The following is a 17,752-nucleotide window of genomic DNA, read 5'->3' as shown; positions in this document are numbered from 1 at the left end:
AATGTATCTGCTTATCAAATGCGTTTTCCTTGTGTGTCCTCTCCAGGAACCACCGGGTGTTTTTCCTTGAACTTGTTTATCTAGCAAAGGTTTCAACCAGGTGGTTTATTTGGAAGTTTGGGAGTTTTCACCTATATTTGTGTTCTAGCTTGCATGATGTCTCATGGGATGCTGCTTTTAGTCTTATCCTCTCTAAATCACTGAGGTTTCAGTAATTGGAATTCAGCATCAGTTTAGCAGGTGACTAGGTGATACTGGTTTAGTAAGTAACATCTAGGTGTTATAGCAGTTTCTTCTAATAATAATTAGACATAATAACTAAGATACCTAAACCAGAATATCCAAAAATCTTTTATCACTTCCTCTCTCTTTGCTTCACCTACTCATCACCTACTCGTTGTCATGAAGGGGGTTCCTTGGCTGTTACTGCTAAGCTAGTCTGCATATTCACTTTACTTCCTGTCCCTGCCAAATAGCTCAAATACAAGCAATAGACAGTTATCACCAGTTTGCTAGTTGGCCTATTCCTGGTCTGACTAATAACCAGACAGAGTTGGCCAATTGCAGAGGTCTTTATGATTTACCCCTCCAAACCTCAAACTCATAATGCCTCTTAGAATCATTATCTTCCTTCAAGGCTCAACTCAGCTACTATATCCTATGAAAGATCTTCCCTTATTCCCTTAGTTATTACAGCTCTCTCCCTGTTTAAATTATATTGTATTTATTTATGGGTTTAAGATGGTAGGCTTCTTGAGAGGAGGAACTGTATTTAGAGCATAGCACAGTGCCTTGCAAATAGTGACACAATAAATACTTGTTGAATCAAATTTGACAGTTGCTAACCAGCCAGCCTCACAAGAAGAATTCCCAGATCACTCCTCTAGTAGACATTAGAGTGTAACAAGTGCCCATTGCTCCTCATGCTCCCAATATATGACCTTTTTTCTATTCTGTTACTTCCTTTTGCTTCTCTTCATCCTTCTCATCTCCTTTCTCAAGAGGATGAAGAAGAATCAAAGAATTTTAGATTTGTCAGGGAATCCATCCACTCCTATCCTTATACCCATCCCTGAACAACATTCTCTTCTACTACCTTGATCTAAGGGAAGGATTTGTTATATCAAGTCCATACCTACTTCTCTGTAACTTTTAACCTTTACTCCAAGTTCTGCAGCCTCAGTCCACAAGGAAACCAAAATAATTTTTGCTCACTTTGTCTCACTTCCCCTGTAGTTGCTCACATTGATCCTGTGTCTCCCTTTCAGAAATATCCTATTCCTTCCTTCATGGGCACTTCTCTCCCAAAGATGTCTCCCTTTCAGAGAAACCACTATGAGTCAAAGCCTCTTGGACTTCAAGGGATGACAGTTGTCCCTGAAAGCCTGAGTTGATCAGCTTCCTAATAAGAAAGTAGCACCTCTGGACTTGTCTCTTAGGGAACACCACTGAAAAAGACACAAACAAGAAGGAAGAAGAATTAAAGGACACGGAGGAACAAAATGAGGACACATCCACTGAAAAATCATCCAATTCTGCAACTCTGTTCAAAATACTTTCAGCCTGTGACTCCAATCTGGGAAAGGAACTACTAGAAGCAGCTGCCAAGGGTAAAGACTGACCTCTTGACCACTGCTCCTTTAAAAGGTTTGCTCTGCAACCCCTGTGCCCACTGTTTCTTCAGTCTTCTCTCAGTCATCTGTAAAATGAGAGGTTTGGACTAGATAACCTCTAAAGTCATTTCCAATTCTCATTCCTATGATTTATGACTAGGAGAATGTCTAGGGAGGAGCATGCCTTAGATGTCATGTCTGAATATGGGGGGTAGAGGGCTAAGGTTGTGGTTAACTTTGTTGGAGGGTGAGATGAGTCTCAGTGGGCATTTTTTGGCAGGTCTCTCAGTGCTGCTAGGTAATGTGGAGCTGGCTCTGGACTGTTCTGAGTTGAAGTGGCTTCTTCAGAGGGAGAATCTGTGCCTCCCTGCAGTGCACCCCAACTTCTGTCTGTACCTGAGCACCAATTTACCCCTTGACACTTTAGCAACAGGTAAGGCCTGGTCTAAGAGGCTGGTATAGGGCCACTTTCCCCATTTCTCCAGGATTATTTGCTGCCACCACTCAAGAATTCTTCCTTATCATCTTCCCCAGTCCCCTACAACAAGGTTGGATGCCCCAAACAGTTATAACGTGGAGAATGAGGGTCAGAGGCTAGACGCAAGTTGGAAGAAGATGACCAGAGACTCAGTGAGCAATAACTGACAAGCTGAAGTGGTTGAGCAGGGGGCTGGGAGCAGAGACTACAGAGAAATGGGAGTATTGAGGTGTTGGGATAGATAGTGGGTAAGCCAGGAGTTGAGGCCAAAGGCAGAACAAGAAGAAGAGTAAAAATTGATGGAGAATGGAAGTTGGGGAAGGGGCCTTGGTAGAGTCTGGGGAAGGTCTAGGGGCCTGGGTAGAGAGAGTATGTTTGTGGGTAAAACCAAATGGGGCCTCTCTCCAGGTCTGAACTCAGAGACACTTAAGTGTGTGAATATAATAGATCTGCATGTGATTCCGGAGTTGATAGAGGAACAGCTTTTCCAGGAGATTGTGAGAACTGAAAGGCCAGAATTGGAGTCAAGATGGAACAACTTGGAGATCAACGTACTGGATGCTTATGATCAGATTGAGGCAGCCCAGGTGAGTTTGGATCTGAGCTTGGGAGACAATAGAGAGGGAGGAGTTAGGGGTAGGAGCTTAGAAAGAATAGAGGAATTAGGAAAGGACAGTAGAGAAGATGAAGCAATGACTTAACAGGACAGAGGTTCTTCACTTTTTTGTATCATGAGCATCTTTGTCAGACTGATGAAACCTGTGGACCCCTTCTCAGAATAATGTTTTTAAATGCAAAAAATAAACAATACATAAAATCATAAAGGAAACCAATTATATTGAAATAAAATCAAAATGCTAAAAAAAAATTTACAGACCCCAGGTTATAAACCCCTGCATTTGGGAGAAGAGATAGCAGTCCAGGAGCAAATAAGGCCAAGGGTCTAGGAAAAGACAAGGCTCTTAAAAAAGGGATAGCTTACATGGAAGTTTGGGAGCTGTGGTCTCCAGAGGATGGGAAAAATTTGGGGGGTGGGGTGGTGGGGGACAGAGGCTGGCTGAGCAGGCTTTGAGCAGGGGTCCCACACAGGAAAAGCTGCTGGGGCTTGTGTTAAACACAGAAGCAGAGCAACTAGGCCGAGTCCATTTTCTGCGGGACATACTGTGCTACCAGGCAGAGATATATCAGCGCAAGGCTAACCTAGAAGATCTAAAGGAAGTGAGAGACCGAGAGACTGAGCTTCGGATCCATTACCAGAATGTGGCCCACCTGGGCATCACCATGTCCCAGTCCATGTCCCCTCTGCGGCATCTACACCCCCTCTACCCCATAGCCTTGGAAAATTGTCTGAATGTGACACGCCGTACTCTGTCCAACACTGACTACCAGCTCACATTGCAGCATAGTGAAGACCTGGACAGCCACCTTCAGGAGCTGGGAACCCGGCTAGGACGCCGGCTGCTGATCAGTACCCTGATCTCCTTGCAGCCCCATCATGCACCGCTAGTAGGGGTGTTTGGTGGCTTGGCCCTACTGCAGCTGGCCGGGCAGGCATCGGCCCTGGAGAGGCTGGCATTCTGTCCAGGACTAGCAGCCTCCCCAGGGATGAAAAAGAATGTGCCACACTTGGATGCCACCTGCCCTTCCTGGCTAGAACCCAAAGCCTGGCAGGAGTGTGGATTGCTGGAGCTGCTGCCCCCCTTTGAAGGCCTACGGGCTTCCCTGGTTGTCCACTCAGTTGCCTGGCAGGAGTACCTGAAACTGCCCTCCACAGTGGTGGGTCAGACACCAGGCCCTGGTACCACACCTCTGAACTTACTTCAGAAGCTGGTGCTCTGGCGAGTACTACGACCAGAACAGCTATCGAGGACCTTGGCTGACTTTACCACCTGCCTTCTGGGGCGTCCTTTAGCTGAGGATCAGGATCTATCAAGCAACCCCTATAGGCTTAGCCGTCCCACCCGGCCCCTGCTTGTGCTGCTGCCCCCACCAGACCACCTCACTGCCACTGACCACCCTTTACCCTTCATCTGGAACCTGGCATCTCGACAGGAGCAGGAGGTGAGGCTGGAGGTCTGATTAGGGTTTCCCAAAACTACCCACTTAGCACCAGATGTACAACCCAGGGCAGGATGCCCCTCCTTGACTTTTCCATCTTTAAGTAACTCCTGGACAATGTATTATATTAGAATGTTTTATGCTAGGACTGTAACATTTCATCTAGTCAATACCCACATTTTACAGAATAGGACGCTGAGGCTCAGAGTGTGACTTGCCCAAGACAAAGCAGATGGTCAAGAAGCAGAACCCAAATCCCTTAACTCCCAGCCACATGTTCTTTCTTCTGTTTCACAGTTCCCAAGCAGGGCCTTAGTAACAGCAGTGTCTATGAGATTTGTCTTGACTGAGGCTCAGGAGTAGATGAGGGAGTAAGACACCCAAGTCCACTCCATTATTTCCTTTCCCAAGCAGTGAGAGACAAATATTCCTTGCATGTTGCTATACCAGCATGGGTTTTTGTCATTCCTCTTCTCCTCACTTTCTTCTCTGAAAGCTTGTCTCTTCCACTCAGCTTGAAAAAGCTCCTTCACAACTAGTAAGGTCCAAACTCCCCATTTCCCCTTCACATTTCAGCCTAGATTGGGGCAGCTCACTCCTTTAATAGTCTTTTCTCCATCTGCCCAATTGCGCCTTCACCAGCTCTATATTCCTGATAGCCAGTCAAATGAAGGCTCCACATCACCCTGAATCTGAGACCACAACACTACCAAGAAGTCACTGGCTGAGCATGACTTCTGACCACCTCTCCCACAGACACATACCCTTAATTGAAGAGCTTCTATTCATCTTGCTCACCAGTTCAGGTGTCGGCCCTCACCAAGAACTACAACCAGCTCACTCTACTGATATTCCTGTAGGTGGCATCTACCTTGTGGGTGTAGGACCCTTTCAGAGTCAGCAGGGTCAAGGACTGTGGTATGACTCTATGAAGTTCCAGGGTTAAAGGCATCAGAGAGCCCCTTTCAGTAGCAAATGAGGGAGGGTGCTTTGAGTCCAGAGCAGAAGTCTACTTCTGGCTCTGAGCCTCTGCAGACAAATGGTGAGCAGGTAACATTATGCATCATTCCCTGACTTTTTCTCCTTGTTCTCTGAATGTCAAAGGAGGGGTGGGAAACCACAAACTTCAAAATAGAAAGGGATTTCCTCAGCAAGGGTTGGTGGAGGGCCACCCTGGTTACTTGGGGTTATAAGATCCCTCAAAGCCACTCAGGGCATACCTTTCTCTCTTGGGGCAAAAGCATCTGCAGGTCATTGGATTGGGTTCCTTTCTATGGGACACTGCTCAGTCTGTGATCACAGCCCTGAACCAAGCCATGCGAAAGGGCCACTGGTTAGTGTTGGACAATTGCCATTTGATGTCTTCTTGGCCACCTGAGATCCTGGAGATTTTGATGGGGATGATAGAAGGGGCTCATGGTGGGTGAGCCTGCTGCCCCATATCTGTATTCCTCGTTATGACTGTGCTCCCTTGGTGCCTGTACATCCCTTGTTTGTCCTTCTTGTCCTGTCTGTCCTTGGCTCTGCCTTCCCTATGACGATACTGACCTCATATATATAATCCCTCTCTGTCTGTGATCCACCTTGTGCCTTTGCCCCTTCAGGAATGTATCTTGTTACCCTTCTGCCTGTGCCTTCCTTCTGTTTGTGCCTCCTTGTTTTATATTCCTTTCACATTTGTTTGTGTACCTCACTTCATATGTTACCCACACATCCCCATGTGTTTTTGTTCTCATGTCTTAACTGCTTTGTATCTTCATTTCTCCCTTAACATCTGCATCTCACCTCATGTTCATGTCCCCTCTCTTCTGTATCTCTGGGTCTGTGCTCTCATCTTTTCTATGACTCTGTACAACTATAAGTTACCCCACCACATCTTTGTGTCCCAGTGCCTCAGTCCCTAATGTTATGTTTGTGTCTTCTTTCATGCCATCTTCTCTTCCTTCTCTTGCACACACTAAGTAAATTGCTTCTATCTTCTCTACTACTGAGAGTAGTTTTTGAAAATTATAGAAATTCTCTTTCTATGTAGACATATAGACATTTTTACCTTAATGAGTCCTTTAAATTTTCTCTTATTTATCTTTCTGGGCTTCTCTTGTGTCTCATATTTGGACTTCAATTTTTTTGGTTAGGCCTGGCATATTCCTCAGGAATGCTTGGAAATCTATCTTATTGAATGACCATTTTCTGCCCCCTGAAGGAGTATATTCAGTTTTGCTGGATAGGTGACTCTGGGTTGTAAACCCAAATCTTTTGCCTTTCTGAATATCATATTCCATGTCTTCTGATGCTTTAATGTAGAAGCCACTAGGTCCTGAGTGATCTTGATTGTAGCTCCACGGTATTTGAATACTTACTTTTTGGCTGCTTGAAGTACTTTTTCCTTGGCTTGGTGGCTCTTGAATTTGGCCATTACAATCCTAGAAGTTGTCAGTTGAGGATTTCTTGCTGGAGGTGATCTGTGAATTCTTTCTATTTCAATTTTATTTTCTTATTCAGGATCTCTGGGCAGTTATCTTCGATAATTTCTTGTAATAAGATATCCAAGGTTTTTTCTTCATCATGTCTTTCAGGTAATCCAATAATTCTCAGATTGTCTCGCCTAGATCTATTTTCAAGGTCTGTTGTTTTTCCATGAGATATTTCATGTTTTCTTCTGTTTTTTTTTCATTTCTTTGATCCTGCTTTATTGTTTCTTGATTTCTCATAAAATCATTAGTTTCTAGATGGTCAATTCTGATTTTTAAGGCCTGGTTTTCCTCTGTCAGTTTTTGGTTCTCCTTTTTCAATTGGCGCATTTCTTATTGCATCACTTTAATTCTCTTCCCCACTTTTCCTCTACCTCTAATAATTGAGTTTTGAAGTCTTCTTTTGAGCTCTTCCAGAATCTGTGTCCAATCCACATTTTTCTTTTGGACTTTGGATGTGTTTCTGTTGCTTTCGCTGTCCCTTTCTGTGTCTGCACCTTGCTCTTTGTCTCCATCAAAAGTCTTTAGAGTTAGGTGCTTTTTAGATTATTTCCTCATTTTTCCTATCTAATTATAGGTAGACTCTATTTTCTGGGGAGTTGGGGTACCCTCTTAAACTTCAGTCCTTCCTTGATGTTATTTTCTGGGTTGTTACTAGTTTACCAGATGGTCTAAGGCAGTGATGGGCAAACTACAGCCTGCAGGCCAGATGTGGCCCCCTGAAATGTTCTATCTGGCAGCTGCGGGACATTATTCCTAATCTGGCAAATACGATAAGTAGGATACAATACAATGAAACTTCAAAAGAGTTGCCTTGGAAACAGACTGACAGATGAGCATTTCCTTACCTTTGGCCCCCTCTTTAAAAAGTTTGCCCATCACTGGTCTAAGGGCTGAGAGCTCTGAGAGTCCCCTCCCCCTGCTGATTGACCCTTGAAATGATATCTTAAAGACTTTCCTCAGGCTTGGGTATAAGCTTTTGATCTCATTCTGAACATGATTAGGTCAGGTGCTGATCAGATTCTAGCCCCAAGTCTAGACTTGGGGTGGGGAGTCTCAAGGAGTTCTTGACTCGGTCAGGCACACCCTTGATTGCCCTGTCCTGGAGCTCCACCCTTAGTCTTGGGCAAAAAGATCCCAATGAGGCTCCCCTTGAGAACTGTGTTATCACTCCAAACCATGAATTATGACCTCACCCCAAGTCCAGACTGGGATTCCTGGCTTTGCTCTGGGTCCACATGGACTGGCCCCCTTAAGCCCAGATTGCCCTGGACTGGGACTCTGGACTTCTATATAGGTTTGCAATTTCAAGGAGTGTTAATTGACTTGGACTTCTTTTTGCCTGGTAAGATCTCAGGGTCTGACTTAGCTTAAGCTTAACTTTGGAACCTGTGAGAGCAGATGTGTGGAGTGGTGCGGGGTGTGGTTTGCTTTTGGCATGCTCTTCACTTGCTGCTATGCCCCCTGCTAGCTCTGTTCCCCTCTCACCTTAGTTCCCCAGATGATCTCTGCCCACCTTTTGGGGTTTTCTTTTCTTTTCCCCCAAGGAATTTATTTTTATTTATTTTTAATTTATTTTATTTTTATTTTTATTTTGAATATTTTCCCATAGTTACATGTTTCATGTTCTTTTCCTCTCCCCCAACCCTCCCCCCACCCAGTCGTCACACAATTACACTGGGTTTTACACGTATCATTGATTAAGACCTAATTCCGTATTATTGATAGTTGGACTAGAATTATCGTTTAGTGTCTACATCCCCAATAATATTTCCATCAGGCCATGTGATCAAGCTGTTGTATTTCTTCTGTGTTTCGACTCCCACAGTTCTTCCCCTGAGTGTGGCTAGTTTTCTTTCTCATAAGTCCCTCAGCTTTGCTCTGGATCCTTGAATTGCTTTTAGTAGAGAAGACTGTTATGTTCAATTGTACCATAGTGTATCAGTCTCTGTGTACAATGTTCTCCTGGATCTGCTCCTTTCACTCTGCATCAATTCCTGGAGGTCAGTGGTATGGCTGGATCAAAAGGCAGATAGTCTTTTAAAGTCCTTTGGGCATAGTTCCAAATTGCCATCCAGAATGTTTGGATCAATTCAGAACTCCACTAGCAATGCATTAATGTCCCAATTTTGCCACATATCCTCCAACATTCACCACTTTCCTTTGCTGTCATGTTAGCTAATCTGCTAGGTATGAGGTTGTTTTGATTTGCATTTCTCTAATTATAAGAGATTTAGAACACTTTTTCATGTGTTTGTTGATAGCTTTGATTTCTTTATCTGAAAATTGCCTATTCATCATGTCCCTTGCCCATTTATCAGTTGGGGAATATCTTTATTTTTTTTTTGTACAATTGATTTAGCTCTATAAATTTGAGTAATTAGACCTTTGTCCAAGGTTTTTGTTATAAAGATTTTTTCCCAATTTGTTGCTTCCCTTCTAATTTTGGCAGCATTGGTTTTGTTTGTACAAAAATGTTTTAGTTTAATTTAATTAGAATTATTTATTTTACATTTTGTAATTTTTTTCTAGCTCTTTCATGGTTTTAAAATCTTTCCTTTCCTAGAGATATGACAAGTATACTATTCTGTGCTCACCTTATATACTTATATACTTGTACACCTTATACACTTATATACATACTTATAGTTTCTTCCTTTATATTCAAGTCATTCACCCATTCTGAATTTATCTTGAATATGTTGATCTAGACCCAATCTCTCCCATATTGTTTTCCAGTTTTCCCAGCAGTTTTTGTCAAATAGTGGGTTTTTGTCCCAAAAGCTGGATTCTTTGGGTTTATCATAGACTGTCTTGCTGAGGTCACTTACCCCAAATCTATTCCACTGATCCTCCCATCTGTCTCTTCACCTGTATCATATTGTTTTGATGACTACTGCTTTATAGTACAGTTTAAGATCTGGTACTGCTAGACCACCTTCCTTCATATTTTTTTTTCATTTCCCTTGATATTCTTGGTCTTTTGTTCTTCCAAATGAACTTTGTTATAGTTTTTTCTAATTCAGTAAAAAAAGTTTTTTAGTAGTTTGATAGGTATATCACTAAATAAGTAAATTAATTTGAGTAAGATGGTCATTTTTATTATGTTAGTTCATCCTATCCATGAGCAATCAATGTTTTTTTCCAATTGTTTAGATCTAGTTTTAATTGTGTGGAAAGGGTTTCGTAATTGTATTCGTATAATTCCTGTGTTTGTCTTGGCAGATAGATTCCTAAGTATTTTATATTGTCTAGGGTGATTTTAAATGGAATTTCTCTCTCTAACTCTTGCTGCTGTGATGTGTTGGAAATATATAGAAATGCTGATGATTTATGTGTGTTTATTTTGTATCCTGCAACTTTGCTAAAGTTGTTGATTATTTCCACTAACTTTTTAGTTGATTCTCTAGGATTTTTTAAGTAGACCATCAAATCATCTGCAAAGACTGATAGCTTGGTCTCCTCACTGCCTATTTCAATACCTTCAATTTATTTTTCTTCTCTAATTGCTACAACTAGTGCTTCTAGTACAATGTTAAATAATAGAGGTGATAATGGGCATCCTTGTTTCACTCCTGATCTTACTGGGAATGTTTCTAAATTATTCCTATTGCAGATGATGTTTGTTGATGGTTTTAGATATATACTGTTTGTTATTTTTAGGAAACGCCCTTCTGTTCCTATACTTTCTAGTGTTTTCAGTAGGAATGGGTGTTATATTTTGTCAAAGGCTTTTTTCAGTATCTATTGAGATAATCATGTAATTTTTGTTGGTTTGCTTGTTGACATATCAGGTCAATTATGTGAATGGTTTTCCTAATATTGAACCATCCTTGCATTCCTGGTATAAATCCCACCTGATCATAATGAATACCCTTGTGATCACTTGCTGGAGTCTTTTTGCTAGTATTCTGTTTAAGATTTTTGCATCTATGTTCATTAAGGAGATTGGTCTGTAGCTTTCTTTCTGTTTTTGTTCTACCTGGCTTTGGGATTAGTACCACATTTGTGTCATAAAAGAAGTTTGGTAGAACTCCTTCTTTGCTTATTACATCAAATAATTTGTATAGTATTGGGATTAGTTATTCTTTGAAGGTTTGATAGAATTCACTTGTGAATCCATCTGGTCCTGGGGATTTTTTTCTTAGGGAGTTCTTTGATGGCTTGTTCAATTTCTTTTTCTGATATGGGATTATTTAAGCATTCTATTTCTTCTACTGTTAATCTAGGCAATTTGTATTTCTGTAAATATTCGTCCACATCACCTAGATTGCTATATTTATTGCCATATAATTGGACAAAATAGTTTTTAACGATTGCCTTGATATCCTCTTCATTAGAGGTGAAGTCTCCCTTTTCATCGCTGATACTGATAATTTGGTTTTCTTCTTAACTTTTTAAAATTAGATTGATTAGTACTTTGTCAATTTTATTTGTTTTTTCAAAGTACCAGCTTCTAGTCTTATTTATTAATTCAATAGTTCTTTTACTTTCAATTTTATTGATTTCTCCTTTAATTTTTATAATCTCTCATTTGGTTTTTAACTGAGGATTTTTAATTTGTTCCCTTTCTAGTTTTTTTTATTTGCATGCCCAGTTCATTGATCTTTGCCCTCCCTCATTTGTTAATATGCACACTCAAGGATATAAATTTCCCCCTGAGTGCTGCTTTAGCTGCATCCCACAGATTTTGGTAGGATGTCTCATCATTATCATCCTCTTCAATGAAATTATTATTTCTATGATTTCTTCTTTAACTAACTAATCTTAGAGAATCATATTATTTAATTTCCAATTAATTTTTGATTTGCCTATCCATGTGCCCTTACTATTTATTATTTTTATTGCATTATGATCTGAAAAGGTTACATTTATTATTTCTACTCTTTTGCATGTTTGCCATGTTTCTATGTCCTAGTACAGTGATGGGCAAACTACAACCTGCGTGCCAGATGCAGCCCCCTGAAATGTTCCAATTGGCCTCGGGACATTATTCCTAATATGACGAATACAATGAGTAGGATACAATACAATGAAACGTTGAAAGAGTTGCCTTAGAAACAGACTGACAGATGAACATTTCCTTTCCCTTGGCCCCCTCTTTAAAAAGTGTCCATCACTTTCCTAGTACATGGTCAATCTTTGTGAATGTACCATGTGCAGCTGAAAAGAAGGTGCATTCCTTTTTATCCCTATTTACTTTTCTCCACATATCTATTAACTCTAATTTTTCTAGGACTTCATTCACTTCTCTTATCTCTTTCTTATTTAATTTTTGGTTTGATTTATGTAGATCTGATAGAAGAAGATTTAGGTCTCCCACTAATAAAGTTTTACTATCTATTTCTTCTTTGAGTTCTGCCAGTTTCTCTGTTAGAAATTTGGATGCTATACATGTTGAGTACTGTTATTTCCTCATTGTCTGTACTGCCTTTTATCAGGATGTAATTACCTTCCCTATTTCTTTTAATCAGATCTATTTTTACTTTGGCTTTGTCAGAAATCATGATTGCAACTCCTGCCTTCTGTTTCTCAGTTGAAGTGCAACAGATTTTGCTCCAGCCTTTTATTTTTATTCTGTTTATGTCTACCTGCCTCATGTGTGTTTCTTGTAGACAACATATGGTAGGATTTTGGTTTATAATCCACTCTGCTATATGCTTCTGTTTTATGGGTGAGCTCATCCCATTCGCATTCAGAGTTATAATTATCAGTTGTGTATTCCCCAACATTTTGATATCCTCTCCTAGTTCTGCCCCTTCTTCTTGCGCTATTTCCTTTTAAACCAGGGTTTGTTTTAAATTAGTCCCCTTTATCCCCTCCCTTAGTTTACTTCCCTTTCCACCCCCTCTGTTTTTGTTCCCCTCTTATTATTTTAAGGCCTATTGAATTCCCTCCCCTGCTCTCTTCCCTTCCTTTTTTGAACTCCCTACCCCACTATCTGCTTGGTTTATCCCTTCTGATTTTCTCTGTAGGGTAAGATAGAATTCGATATCCCAATGATGGATATAGCTATTCTTCCCTCTTAGGATTAATTCCACTGAGAGTAAGGTTTAAGTATTTCCTATTAAAGCTCTCCTCCTCTCCTTCTTATAATAATATTTATCCCCTCCCCTTTCCATGCCCTCTTTTTGTGGTATAGATCATCCTATTTTTCTTATTCCTTCAAATTTCTCTTGGTACCATCTTCTATTCCCCCCTTTTTTCCATATCATCTTAGACCATTTAGTACTCCAACCTCTTCCTATGAATAATTCTTCTAATTACTATAAGAGTGAATACAATTTTTGAGAATTACACATAGCATTTCTCTATATAGGAATACAAATAATTTGATATTATTGAAGCCCTTAAAGAAACAAATTTAAGAGTAAGAGTTTTCGTTATTTCCCTTCTCTTTCTTATTTACCTTTTCATGTTTCTCTAGATTTTTGTGGTTGGATATCAAACTTTTCATTTAGTTCTGGTCTCTTCTTTGCAAATACTTGGAAATCTTCTATCTCAGTGATGGGCAAACTACAGCCCTTGGGCCAGATGCAGCCCCTGAAATGTTCTATCTGGCCACGGGACATTATTCCTAATCTGATGAATACAATACAATGAAACTTCAAAAGAGTTGTCTTAGAAACAGACTGACAGATGAGTATTTCCTTTACTTTGGCCCCCTCTTTAAAAAGTTTGCTCATCACTGTAATCTATCTTGTTGAATGCCCATACTTTCCCCTGGAAGTATATAGTCAGTTTTGATGGGTAGGCGATCCTTGGTTGTAGACCAAAATCTCTTGCCTTTCTGAAAATCATATTCCATACCTTGTGGTCTTTTAGCATGGAGGCTGCCAGATCCTGTGTAATCCTGATTGGTATTCCTTGATATCTGAATTGTCTCTTTCTGGCTTCTTGTATTATTTTTTCCTTTAACTTGGAAACTCTTAAATTTGGCAATTATATTCCTGGGGGTTGACTTTTGAGGGTTTGGTATAGAGAGTGATCTATGGATCCTTTCAATGTCTATTTTGCCCTCTTGTTGAAGAACATCAGGGCAGTTTTCTTGGATAATTTCTTGTAGTATGGTGTCCAAATTTCTGTTAATTTCTGATTTTTCAGGAAGACCAATGATTCTCAAATTGTCTCTTCTAGACCTGTTTTCTTGATCTGTCATTTTCTCAGTGATATATTTCATGTTTCCTTCTATTTTGTCATTCTTTTGACTTTGTTTTATTAGTTCTTGCTGTCTTGCAAGATCATTGGCTTCTACTTGTCCAATTCTGCTCTTTAGAGATTGGTTTTCCTTTTCAATTTGGTCTATCCTGTTTTTCATGATTTCCTGCTGTTTAATTTGGGTCTCCAATTTGCTTATCATTTCATTTTATTTTTTGGCATCTTTATCCAATTGGGAGTTTCTGTCTTTTAACCTATTAATTTCCTTTTGAGCTATTTCCCACTTTTCTTGCCAAATCTCTTCCATCTTCCTCATGATCTCAGATTTGAACTCTTCAAGAGCTTGTGACCAATTTTCATTTTTTGGGGAAAGTTTGGATGTGTTTTCTTGTTTGTCCTCTTTTGCTGTCTGCTCTGTTGTCTGGATTTAAAATTTTTTCTTTTGGTTAGTTCTTGGGTATTGCTTGCCATTATTATGTTGGTTTTTCCTTCTAAGTTGGAAGTCTGGGTGAGGCGGGCAGTCTGGCTTTCTGTGTATAGAACTGTGGAGCAGTTTTTACCTGAGTCACAGCACAGCGCTGCCCCTCTCAGCTTTATCTTTGCGCCTAAGGTCTGGGCTCTTTAGGCTCCTGGGGTCTCAAGTCTAGCTGTTCTCAGAGTGGTCCTGGTGGTCCCCTTACTTGCTCCTCTGCCCAAGGCTCCTTTACGAGTCTAAACATGCTGCTTCAACAGTCTGTCACCTCTCCACTCAAGGTCTGCTCTCAAAGTCCATGTTCTTTAGCTTCTTGGGGTCTTAAGTCTTGCTGCTCTGAGGAGCAAGCCCCTGATGATCCCAGTTAGTTGCCAAGAACTTAGTGACTTAGTGAATGCCCCACGCTTGCTCTAACTCTTATGTGCTGGCTCTGGGACTGTAGGTGGGGTGGGGTGGGGGTGGATTGATCAGCTTATGTTTTAGTGAGAGCTATTTCACCCCCCTTATGGCATGGAAATGCCCAAATCCCATATACCTTCAATGCTGCGCCCTATTGTGGGGTTCCTTCATTCATTTGGATTTGGTTCTTGTGTCCTTTTGAGGTATCATGTATTGCTTGGTTAGGAGAGTTAACCGTCCTGCTTCTATTCTGCAGCCATCTTAACCCGGAAGACTTTTTTTTTTTAAGGTTGTTTCCCTTTGTCTTTGTTAGTTCTTTCACTCCTGTATTCGTTTTGTGGTGATATTTTACTCTTGGTTGGAGAGGATTTTCGTAGTGAAACCATGAGCTCCTGCCCTAGTTACTCCTCCATCTTCTCTCTCACACAAAGTCTGTTCATGTCTATTTCCTTCCTTATTTGTGTTCTCCACAATTCTGTGTCCTCCTTCTAATAATGTTTTCTCTATCTGTCTATCCCTTGTGACTGGGCTTCCCACAAGTCTATATCTCTTCCCTCATGCCTTTGTTCCCTCTTTATACCTGTTTCTGTATCTCTTGTTTCTATATCCTCATTTATATTAGTTATTCTATGCCCCTTCCCTCATATATTTATTTCTCTTATCTGTGCCCCTAGAATGTGCTTTCCCCTCATGCCTCAGTAACTTTCTTCACGTCATCATTTCTTCTGCTTTTTAATATCTCTATTTCTGTCTTATGTGTTCTCTACATATCTGTAAGCTTCCTCATGCCTTTGCCTCTCTCCCCTCAATGTCTGTGCCCTTCTCTTTGTGTTGGCAATGTGGCACAATGGAGAGGACACTGATGAAAAGCAAAAGGGAAGAAAGAACACTGCCTCTGGAAGGGCCAGCCAGCCCATATCTGCAGTGTGCAAAGCTCTCTGCTAATGAGATCTGGGGATACAAAAAGAGGGCAAAAGACAGTGAGAGGACTCAAATGCCAATCCCACTCCAGGCACTTATTGCCTGTATGACCTTGGGCAAGTCACTTAGCCTCCATATCCAATATGAGAGGTAGTCTAGGTGGCTTCTGAAGTCTGACACCCAGGGCCATGATCCCCTCATTTCTTTTTATCTTCTTGTATTTCCCACCCCCTGAATCTATCCTCCCCACCAGTTTCCGTCCCTCCTTTCTTATCTTTGTCCCTTCATGCTTCTATCTTTTTCATATCTTTGATTCTCTTATTGTGCCTGTCCCTATGAATACCTGCCACATCTGTGTCCCTCACAGTTTTCTTTTTCTTGTGTCTATGTCTCTTCTGTCTATGTCCTACTCATATTTTGTCACTCCTTGAATTTGTTTTCCTCCTCTATGTCTCTTTCATCTAATATCGGTGTCCCCACTTTTCTGTCTACTTCCTGTCACTGTCCCTCCCCTTTGTCTGTACCTCCACCCTTATTCCTATGGTCCCTTACTATTTGGAATCCCCTTACATGTACATTTACCTTCGTATCTATGTCCTCATGTTTTTGTGCCTCTTACATTTGTGCCTATAGCTATGCTCGTGACTTTATTTCCCCACCATGTATAAATTAGCCTCGTGCCTGTGTTGCCCATTTATGTGTATGTTCCCCCATAACTATGTCCATCCATATCTATGTCTCATGTTCTTCTCCCATTTATAATATCAATGTTTTCCCCATGTCTTTCTTCCCCTCTTCTCTGAGTCCTCATTTCTATAGCCCCCTTCCCATGTCTGTGTGCCCTGAGCCTATGCATTTTCCTGGCCATTCTACATTTCCCTGTACCCCATGTCCTTACAGTGATATCAGAAGCTTTGCCACTGCCTGTGCACCTCTCCATGTCCAAGCAAAATCTAGTTGTGCATAAGAAGTTCCGGCTATGGTTTATCTCCTCAGCTAATGCAGTTGGCTCCCTTCCAGGTGAGGATGAAAGCCCCTTGACCAAAATCCTAATTGAATTAGGGGAGGAAGAGAAAAATAGGCTGTTGTCCAGGTGCTAGTCCAATGGGAGGCTGAGGAGGTGAGGACTAGCCAAGGCACTGCCCTGAGCCAAAGAAAGGGCTGTTGTCAGGGGTTTATTCTTGACAGAAGTAGAGGATCATGGGCCACTCTCCAGGGTTCTTTTTAAAGTAAAAACTTCCAGTGGAACATTGATTGGCCAGGGTTATATTCTGACTTGTGCCCTCTCCCTCTTCTTTCTTACTAGTGGTGATAGTACAGAACTCAGTTCCTATATTCTGGGAGAAGTCACTGGAACTGAACCAAATCCTGATATACAGCCTATATGAAAATAGGAAGATCCAGGCTAATGTAGAAAATTATAAACCCTCAATATCTCTAACTCTGGCTATGCCAGTGATATTCCTGCACAGCCTTCTGTTGCACCGCCAGCTCTATGGGCCCTGGCTTCAGGCCAGGTATGGCAAATGGTAAGTCCCCACTCCCCCAACCAGAGACTCTTCCCTTTTCTCCAAGTTTATAGCAACTAATGATTTGACATGGCTCTAAGCTAAGCCTTCTCTTTGCCCAGTGCCTACCTAGAGAGACCCTGTCTGAATAAGGCTTTTCCTTTATTTTTCCAAGCCTTATTTTAGTCCCATCAGTCATTTCCTACTGGATCCCTTATCTTTGGCCACTCTTCCTACAAACCTCAGATCTCTCTATTTTCCTCCCACTACCCCATCCCAATAGGAATCAGATAATCCTGGAAACAGCACTAAAAACACAGGAATGGATATGGAAGAGATTCAGCAATCCCTGGGTGGCCTTGCAGGAGCTGACTGGCAAGACCCTGTCCCTGATGAGCCTCTCCTCACTGTCATCACTCCACTAATTATTTGTCTTCCCTTCCTTGTCCTCTGGCTACCTTCGTTTTCTCCTATCTTCTGCCCCTTCCCAATTTCTCTGGTGTCTTCTGAGTTCCTTTTCTTGGCTCCCCATCCTATCCATTTTTTGGTTTCCCTTTGTATTCCCCATCTCTGATCTCTCTCTTCCTCATTCATTCTCAGAAAAGGGACCTGTAACCTAAAAGTCTTGTTCCTGGTGCAGAACCCAAAGGCCAGGCGGGGTGGGGGTGGGGGGT

At 41.3% G+C, this 17,752-nt stretch overlaps 1 protein-coding gene across 1 annotated transcript in view; it reads left to right on the top strand.

Moving 5' to 3' along the window:
- DNHD1 (dynein heavy chain domain 1) overlaps positions 1-17,752 on the top strand; it is a 190,327-nt gene that overhangs the window by 158,864 nt on the left and 13,711 nt on the right. The window contains exons 33-41 of the mRNA XM_044668790.1: positions 1,440-1,610; positions 1,894-2,046; positions 2,500-2,727; positions 3,212-4,152; positions 4,956-5,005; positions 5,363-5,568; positions 16,471-16,590; positions 16,877-17,099; positions 17,362-17,453. Of these exons, the coding sequence (XP_044524725.1) occupies positions 1,440-1,610; positions 1,894-2,046; positions 2,500-2,727; positions 3,212-4,152; positions 4,956-5,005; positions 5,363-5,568; positions 16,471-16,590; positions 16,877-17,099; positions 17,362-17,453 (2,184 nt within the window). The remainder of the gene's footprint in view (positions 1-1,439; positions 1,611-1,893; positions 2,047-2,499; positions 2,728-3,211; positions 4,153-4,955; positions 5,006-5,362; positions 5,569-16,470; positions 16,591-16,876; positions 17,100-17,361; positions 17,454-17,752) is intronic.

This window comes from Gracilinanus agilis, chromosome 3, assembly GCF_016433145.1.
Source record: "Gracilinanus agilis isolate LMUSP501 chromosome 3, AgileGrace, whole genome shotgun sequence".
NCBI classification, from domain to species: Eukaryota; Metazoa; Chordata; class Mammalia; order Didelphimorphia; family Didelphidae; genus Gracilinanus; species Gracilinanus agilis.
This window is presented reverse-complemented; position numbering and strand designations above follow the sequence as displayed.